At 35.3% G+C, this 9817-nt stretch overlaps 1 protein-coding gene across 1 annotated transcript; it reads left to right on the forward strand.

Moving 5' to 3' along the window:
* Positions 1-7852: 7852 nt before the first annotated feature.
* On the forward strand, positions 7853-8857 carry LOC142644329 (uncharacterized). Its single transcript, XM_075818966.1, has 2 exons — positions 7853-8264; positions 8646-8857. The coding sequence occupies exons 1-2, from the start codon at positions 7853-7855 to the stop codon at positions 8855-8857; spliced, it is 624 nt and encodes a 207-aa protein (XP_075675081.1).
* The last annotated feature ends 960 nt before the right edge of the window (positions 8858-9817 follow it).

Raw genomic sequence — 9817 nt, forward strand, 5'->3', positions numbered from 1 at the left:
TGTTGTTGTTTTGATGGGATTGATCCCTGAAGACTTAAATGAAGGCGCAGGTTCCCGAAGCGTCACGACGTGCGAAAAGGCGGCCTTGAAATTATGTTTGTCCCGCCTAAAATTTCGTGGGGTGATGTGGGCCGTTGGATGTCCATCTCACCGTTGAACGTGAGGGACAAAATGTAACTGTCAGTATTGAATACGCGCGTTGTTCAAAATAAAACCGCCAAATGGCATCTTCTGGGACGTGAAACGATTTCCACACGTGCCATTACTCACAAAGTGATTGGAGAAGGTTCTCGTCGGATCAAAACCCTATTTTTCTCCTCGGACGTTGAAAATTAGAGTTTTGAGGGGCTATTGTGGGGGGCAAAAAGATCCCGATGGGAACGTGGGCCTTGTGGGCCGTGTTAAGGAAGGCCGACCTGATCCTGGGTTTAGAAATTGTTAGTACTATGGGTCGGCCCATGCGCCGAGGATCCGAAGATCCAGCCGAGGGTGACCTTATCCTCGGATAAATGTTGAAGAACTCGGGATTTCATAGTAAAGGTTGGGATATGACACGGTCAAGACCAATGGTTAAAAAGGGGTGAACCTTAGAACGCCCCAGAAGCACCGGTGTTGAAGAAAAGTCAAAGATAAAGGCTGCTACCTCCACATTAAAGACCCTGCATCTACCACCTTGGCCGCATTGATGGGGAAGTGACATCTGAACAGTGGAAGAGAAACTTCTGGTCACTATTCAAAGGCACTGAGAAAAGAAATATCTAGTTTAAGGGGGAGATGAGGTAACACGTGTACAGAGCATTCAAAAGAGTAGTATTTAAAGAGCAATTTAAGACAGAAAAAGGGAGAGAACCTTTTGTAACCTAAAAAAAGAAAAAAGACAAAGAGAGAGATATAATATAAGAACAGCTCTCGGCTTACGTCCGAGGAAGCCTATTTACAATATTCCTTGTTGTTTCCAAGTATTGGCAGTCTTTGGTTTGTCATCTAAGTCCCATCCATTTCTAACCTAGGTTTCAAGCCCACACTCTACAAATCGTATTGTTTAAGGCTCATTGGGCCTGAGCCCATAACTGTTCTTGGGTCCAGGTGCAATTGTGCACTTACAGACTGTTCTATTGGATGTTGATGCTTTTGTTTATGCTGATTTTCTAGCTTCTTAATAAAATTCAAAGCAGTATTTTTACTCAAAAAAGAAAAAAGAAAAGTAGATGACCTCTCCATTTGTTACTACACATTAAAAATAATATGAAACTCTATTGTTAAAAATTTGGAAAGTCTTATAAAATACTACTCCCTTTAAAATTATTTAATTATACTGTATGATTTCAATACTAGTCTATCACAGTTTTTTTTTTAATAATATAAATTGGTTCATATACGTTGTAGTTGTAGTTGCACTATTTACTATTTAGCTCAATGTGAGTATTACATATTATACAATATAATTTCGCCATTAATATAATTTACCATAAATGAACTTTATTTCCAAAGATTTAATCCAATTAAAACTCAATTATAAAAATTTCAATAATTTAAAAAAGAATTACATTACTTTTTTTTTATTTTTGAGAAACAAACACACACACACATATATATAGGGGAAGGGGGATGAGATAAGTGAATACACTCACATGCCAACACCAAAACTGCATGCAACAGTTAGTGTCGCGGAGCAAATGATAAACCCCTTCTCAATATCACACCTTACCAATGTGGGACAATTCAACAATACTGAGTATCTTTTTTTTGAGAAACAAACACACACACACACATATAGGGGAAGGGAGATGAGATAAGTGAATATACTCACACGCCAACACCAAAACTGTATGAATATATTTTTATCTTTATTTATTTTTTTTTATAAAAACTGGCCTTATATGATGTATATTCATTAAGTAGGTTAGAGTAATATTTTTTCTTCTATTTCTACTATCTATTTTTTTTAATAAATTTTGAATTATATCATTGAATTATTTTCTTTAGTTTATATATAATTTTTTATGGGCAAGACTTAAGTACAGTACTTAGGTGCTATTTTTTAAGTTTTTCTTTTAAAATTCTGTCATATGGCTTTTTTCTCATAGGATAAAAGTGCATTTTTTAGTTAAGTGGTCACATGACAAAATTTAGAAGAGGAACCTAAAGAACAACACGTAAGATACTGTACATAAGTTTTGTCTATTTTTTGTTAAGTCGTCTCATAGACATTATACTAGTAAAGGTAAAAATAGGTTAGAATTTTATGTTAAAATACACAAACCCATTTTTCTCCAAAAATACACAAACCCATACAATATTCTTGATTACAAATTTACTGTACTTGTTATTATTATTTACAAATATAGGTCATCTAAATTATTCTAATTTATATAAAATTAACGTTTTCAATTCATTTAAAAAAAAAATAAAGGCAAAGATTATCTTAACTTCCAAGGCCAAATAAATCATAAAGAAAAAACAAGAATAGAAATATACAATGAGAATTAAATGTTTTATATATTCAGTAGTCAGAAGACTCAGAACAGGTTACATTTGGAAATAGACTTGCTTTTTTGATATTTTATTCAATTTAAAACGTACCGTGTGGAACCTACTTTGCTGGTGCTGAGAGTTTATGCGGTGTGTTTGGCAACAATTATTTTTGTCAATTTATTTCACTATTCAGTTTATTTGTGTTATTATTATGAACTTTATTGCACTTTTTGTTACTATTCATAAGTCTCATTGTACCATTTTAGCTAAATTTTACTTTTATCTACCGTACTTTTAACAAAAAAATTTCAGTTTCAAAGACCTATATTATTATTTTTTATATAAAAGTAAATTATATTAGGTATGACCTATATTGACACCTTTGGAGTTGTCATTTCAAAATATTCTTCTATATTTAGGTCCCACTTCCATTAGTTTTATTTCCACCATAGTTGTTTATCAAAAAAAAAAAAAAAAGTATTTCCACTATAGTTGTGTGGGTCGTTGACGATGAATGGCGATGACACTCTTCCGCATATAGCTGATACTTGCATGGATAAAACATGTTTATGTGTATCTTCGGAGAGTTTGTTTTTATATTGATTTATTAGGTTTTGAAAAATAAAGTAATAAAAATATAATAACTATATCTCTTTAAAAAGTAAGACTTTAAAAATTTGTATAAAAAAACCAAACGAACTGAATAAATTGAAAACAAACTCCAGAGAGAGAGAGAGAGAGAGAGAGAGAGAGAGAGAAATGCTTTTTCCTTCTTTATCGGGTAGCAAGGAATAATGCAAAGGCAGTTATAGCAAGTGCACTCAATAATGTTATAATTGTAGGAGAAAATGTTAAAACAGATACATGTATTTTTTTTTTTTTTAAGTCTTTAACTATATATTTGCTGAAATATTAAAATAGCTACAATAATGTGAATGTTCTTAATGGCGTGAAAAAAAAAATTCAATATACCCATTTCAAAATAAATAGATAAAATTATGAGAACTGTCAACTGTATGGCAAATTTACCTAACTACTCCAGATGATCATAATTTGGTATCAACCTTTCAAAAATAAAAGGAAAAATGACATATACCATCCTTGTGGTATACCTTTAAATATGATACATTCCACTAATTTTACGGAATTTTATGATGTACCAAGTGCCAACAATGCCTATTAGGAAATAATTAAATAAAAAAGATTGGTCTACCTTAAAATAAGCACAAACTCAAAAGAGAATTTTTTTTTTTTTGAGAAATAATTACAATATGCTGTTAAGCCTGCAGCTTGAACCCTTTTCCCCTTAGACCCCCAAGCACTTTGTACATAGAGAGGTGTCAATTCAACTACAAGGCCTTTAGCAATTCAAAAGAGAATTGAATGTGAAAGTTGGAGAGGGAACAATGAATGTGAGGGTAAAATGATAGAGAAATTATTGTGTACTCCTGGAGTACCATAAATGCGTATTCTCTCCTCTCACATGAATAGTGGGTCTCACTAATTAAATTCATGGTGAGACCCACCATTCATGTGAGAGAGGGGAGTACACATTTATGTTACTCTGGAAGTACTTAATAATTTTCCAAAATAATATGTCTTCAATTTTTTCCTTTAAATGTGATGTTGGCACTTGTCGCATCATTAAATTCTATTAAAATTAGGTGAAAAGTAAACCACAAGGGAAGTAAGTGTTATAAAATAAACCATATGATAGTTTCATATTTAAAGGGCATACCACGTATGGTATGTGTAATTTACTCAAAAATAAAAATCTACATCTCACAAGAGTGTCTTATCAAGAAATTAATAAGGAGGTCAAAGGTCTTATAGCTAAATTTGCACCTCCCATGCACAAAGTGCTTGGGGGTCTAGGGGAAAAGAGTTCGAGCTGCGGGATTAGTAGCATGTTGTAATTATCTCTAAAAAAAATTTAATAAAAAGTATGACTTCAAAAAAAATAAATGAACGAAAAGAATACATGTGGCCAACCTTGATTAATTTGCTGAAAATCCATAATCAAATCCAACTAAGGAAAATAGGGAAAAAAATATTTTGTATCAAATGATACAACGCCATCCATATCAAACTTCAATAAATGAGAGACATGCATATAAAAATAACTACACATTAACACATGTCTTTTATTTGTTAGTGGGGTAATTATTTTTTGCTGACATATCTCACACTTATTAGATTTTGGTATTGTTGACATAGTATCATTTGATATCAAATATCTTTTCTAAAAATAGGATCGGAATTTAGATGCTTATAAACATATTTGCAATCAAATATTGGAAACTAAACTCATCACACGAGTTTTGTGCTTGCAATAATGATTTTTTATTTATTTATTTGTTTTTTTGGTTTAGTGTTATAATGTTTAAAAGTGATACATAAACAACTGTGTGTATTTTTTTTATAAAGAAAGTGGTAAGGTAAAGTGAAATAATGTTTCAAAATGAGATAGAGAACTATAAGAAGTTGAAACCCAATGGGAAATTTGAATTTATTGATTGGGATAAGAATCATGATAAGTAAAAAAATTTGAGATTTGAACAAAAGAAAGATTGATATAAGTTAGTGTGGATGGATGAGGATTTGTGATAACTGTATAGAATTTGGATAACAAAAATTTTGGAATGTTTAAAGAATTTTTAAAAAAAAAACCATAGAAATTTCGGGATAAGAATGAGTATTTTTTACTTTGTACGTGAGGTAGGTTTTTTTTTGAAAGAAGTAATTTTGTTTTTTTTTTAATAAAGATAATTGAAGAATTTGAATTCAAATAAATAACAAATACGGATAGAAATTAGACATTTGATTATAAATGGGTGGCGAGAATAACGGTTTTTTTATTTTTACTTTTTATTTTTCCTTTTGTACGTAAGATAGTATTACTGTTTTAAACTTTTTTGTGGGAAAAAATAAATTAATTAAAGGTTATATTATTTCATAATTTGTATGAGAATATTTTGATATGCCAAAAATTGAAAACAAAACAGGAGAATCTTCTTATTAATAGTATAAAAGATAATTTTTTTTTATAATTTTATTTTGGGTCAAATATAGATCAAAGAGGCCAGCAAACTTTCCCCCTTTATTTTCTTTCCAAAGAAGAAGATAAACAATCCCTCCTCTCTCAAAGATATAATCCCATTTCAATTTGCTTGCCTATGCCCTCACTCACACCTATAACCTACAGAATGGACCTTCTCAACAAAGGCCAAAGGTGATTGAAGAAGATTGAAGAGCTTGAAATTGGCATCCCAATGCACATTTTGATTTTTGACCAACTACAAATCAGTGTTAGTGTTAGTCCAACGGTTCTCTCTCTTTCTTTCTCTCATTTTTAACTTTAAGCAATTCCTTGTCTTGTTCTTAACTTTCGAGATTTCTTTTTTGTTTTTGGACTTTATTCTTTCCTGGAATTGGCGGGAGTCTGAAGCAAACTTTCACAAATTTTGTATTTGAGTCATTTGTGATTTGGGCAACAACTACATTATTAGCTCTCTTTTTTATTTTTTTATTTTTTATAAACATTTTAAATGGAAGATAAGGAATTTGAACTACGTATTTGTTAGAAATATTTAACCTTAGTCATGCAAAAGTAGAATAGGACAAGATTTAATTTTTGGGATCCAAATATGAGCAAACAAAAATTTCACTGAGACATATTATTAGGTTATGTTAATTAAGATCAGTTTCTCAAAAAGGAGAAGAAGTTATATTAAGATCAAAGACTTCCTATCAAAAAAAAAAATAAAAATCAAAGACTAAATGCATACAACATAATTGTCTTTTACTAATATATTTCAATTCAATCATGATTGATCATCTATTAACATGGTACTACACTTAATTTCTTCAAATTCCGAAATTGATTCTATATTATATTTCACAATAATTTTCCTTTTAATGTACAAATTTAAATTGTCAAATATTGTAAGTGACTTTCCCATAATTTATAAATCAAATGAAAGTCATCTTTATCTTTTATATATATATGTGGGAGCCTGAGAACCAGGGTGAAAGCCCGAAGACCAGGGTGAAAGCCCGAGGATCATAGATGGAAGCCCAAGGAACAAGGATAAAGATCCGAATACCAAAGATGAAGTTCAAGGATTCGGGAACCCGAAGACGGGAAAGTGTGATGGCCGGGAAAAGTACAAGGCATAAAGTGATGGTATATGACAAAGACATTGAAAACATCGTGTTTAAGGGTAGGTATCCGTGGACGCCGCATTGAATGCTCTGCACCAAGCTTTTTGGCCGCATTAAATGGGGAACAACAGTTTTATCAGTAACATTGATGTGGAGGTGACCTGAATAGTGCAAATTACAGCTAAGGAACTTCTTTCCATTACCGACTACAAGCAAGTGTACAAATGTCAGCAAAGGAAGGTAGTTAGGTGAGAGATGAAGGGCTGAGATAACGAAGGCAGGAAGTATAAATAGAGACAAAGGTGGCTAAGAGGAAGAGGGAGGAAAAAGCATCGGGAGAGGATATTGATAATTGAATGTAACCAGGACTTTCTGGAGAGACTACATAGATTAAAGAGCTATTGTCAAACTGTAATCCTCAAGAGGACACTGTCCTTTATTGTAACGTTCCTTCTCTATAAATTCATTGTTGTGGGCCTGGGTTTTAAATCAGTGTTTGATTCTCGGTCCTCACAATTGGCGCCGATTGTGGGAACAACAAAGTAGGAGTTCTGTCTTGAGGATAAATGGTGGATGCAAGCCAAGAAAGGGAAGAGTCGGTTGGTTCACAGAGGGAGAACCAATCCATAAGCATGCAACGGAGAAACATAAGCAACGCACCCCAAGTGTGGTGGTGGAATCGAATCATAGTGATCGTGCAGGACGAGGAAGGTCACATACTAGGGATCAAGTTTCTCGTGATGATGAGTTGCAGAAGATGCAGTTAGAGATAGATTATTTACGTAAAAGGCTTAAACGACGAAGCAATGATCGGCGAAGTCCCTCATTCTTGTCCAGTGATAGTTTTGAGGAAGGACAAGGTAGGGATGATCATCAGGTGTCTAGGTTCTCTCCTGGTGAATCCTATCTTACTTCCTTTCCTATGGGGAAATCTAAGAAAAGGGAGGGAAAACCAGTCAGGGGATGGTCATATCAAGGCACAGGAAATGATGCAATGAGTATGGCTTTGAGGCAAATTTCTAAATCTCCTTTCGTAAAATGAATAAACAAGGTAAAACTCTCTCATAGGTTCTCTCAACCCATGTTTACTATCTATAATGGTAGGACTGATTCGGTGGAACATGTTAGTCATTTTAATCAAAAGATGGCAGTACATTAGAATAATGAAGCTTTGATGTGCAAGGTGTTTCCTTCCAGCCTTGGGCCGGTAGCCATGCGATGGTTTGACGCATTGGAAGAGGGGTTCATAGGGTCCTCTGAAGAGTTGACGAGGGCGTTTAGGGCTAGATTCATAACGTGCAGTAGGGTCCCTAAACCTTTAGCTGCATTGTTATCCATGGCAATGAGGGAAGGAGAGACTCTTAAAATTTATTCAGATCGATACTGGGAAACCTATAATGAAATGGATGGAGATGTTGAGGATGTGGTTGTAAGGACGTTTAAGGTAGGGTTCCCTACTGAACACGGTCTACGGAAGTCCTTGATAATGAAAGCTACTTTAAACATGCGTCAACTCATGGATTGCATAGATAAGTATAAACGAGTTGAGGAGGATCAAATTCAAGGCAAGGGTAAAGCAAAAGTGTTTTCGGAGAGAAAAGATCCTCGGGGTATTGGGTATCAAGGTAATCGTCCTAAGCGAGATTTCCCAGGTCCTTCATCGCCAGTAGGGGCTCATTTGGTTAATTCATTATTTAAAGAACCAGTACATCAAATACTGGAGAAGATATGAGATGAGCCTTATTTTAGATGGCCTAATAAAATGAGTGGAGATGCATCCCAAAGAAACCAGAGTCTGCATTGTCATTATCACCAAGATAAGGGACATACCACAGAAGAGTGTAGGACGTTGTGTGATCATTTGAATCAGTTGGCCAGGGCGGGGAAGCTTAATCATTTCTTATCTCGGTCAAAAGGGCAATTCGGGCGTCAAGGGGTGGGACAACACCATGGAAATTCGCCCTGACCAGCATTGGGTACCATTAATGTCATTTTGGCAAATCTAGGGAGAGAGCCCGGGATGTCTTCTAGGATCCTATTTGTGTGGGGTGGTCTGGGGGATGAGGCTGCGAGAAGGGGCAATCAAATGGCTAAAAGGGTGAAGTTGTCGGCAACCCCCGTCTTGGGTTTTTCTAAAGAGGATAAGGAGGGAACAAGCCAACCGCATGATGATGCTTTGGTGGTAACTATTCGGATTGGGGGGTATGATGTGAAATGAGTATTGGTTGATGATGGAAGTGGAGCAGAGATTATGTATCCTGATTTATTTAATGGGTTGAATCTGAAAACTGAGGACCTGGAAAAGTATGACTCACCATTAGTAGGTTTTGATGGGAAGCCGGTGATGCTGCAGGGAATGATTAGATTGCCCGGGCAGATTGAGGATGAGGAGGTCCAGGTTAACTTCATAGTGGTAAAGGCCTATTCACCCTACACGGCTATATTGGCAAGGCCATGGCTACATGCCATGGGTGCGGTTTCATCCACTTTACATGTAAAAGTTAAGTATCCCATTCGTGGAAGGGTGGGAGTGTTGCATGGTAGTCAGTCAGTGGCCAGATAGTGTGCGATGTCCACGGTTATTAGAACAGCTGAGAATTCAGAAGTGGGGGCAATTTAGGAAACTTTATAGCAATTAAAGAAACCTACCTTGGGAAAGGACGCTGACTTGGATGGAGAGTCGACTGAAGAGCTTGACAGGGTATTTATAGGGGAGGATAAGGAGAGGTACTTCCAAGTGGGATCCCAGTTACCAACATTGGAAAAAACGGAGCTGATTAAGTTCTTAGAGGCTAATATTGATGTTTTTGCATGGACGACGTATGATGTCTCGGGGGTTGACCCAGAGTTTATTTTTCACCAATTGAACGTTAGTCCTGAGGCAATGCCCCGCAAACAGCCTCCTCAGCGTGCGTCTCAGGATCATGCCGAGGCTGTAAAGTAAGAGGTCAATGAGTTAAAGCAAGTTGGGGCCATTAAAGAGATTTTTTTATCCTGAATGGCTTGCTAACACTGTGGTGGTAAACAAGAAGAACGGGAAGTGGAGAGTCTGTGTGGATTTCACTGATCTGAACAAGGTATGTCCAAAGGATCCTTTTCCTATTCCGAGAATTGATCAACTAGTGGATGCTACCGTTGGGCATCCTCGGATGAGCTTCTTGGACGCTTTTCAAGGTTA

This window comes from Castanea sativa, chromosome 7 (assembly GCF_040712315.1).
Source record: "Castanea sativa cultivar Marrone di Chiusa Pesio chromosome 7, ASM4071231v1".
Lineage (NCBI taxonomy): Eukaryota > Viridiplantae > Streptophyta > Magnoliopsida > Fagales > Fagaceae > Castanea > Castanea sativa.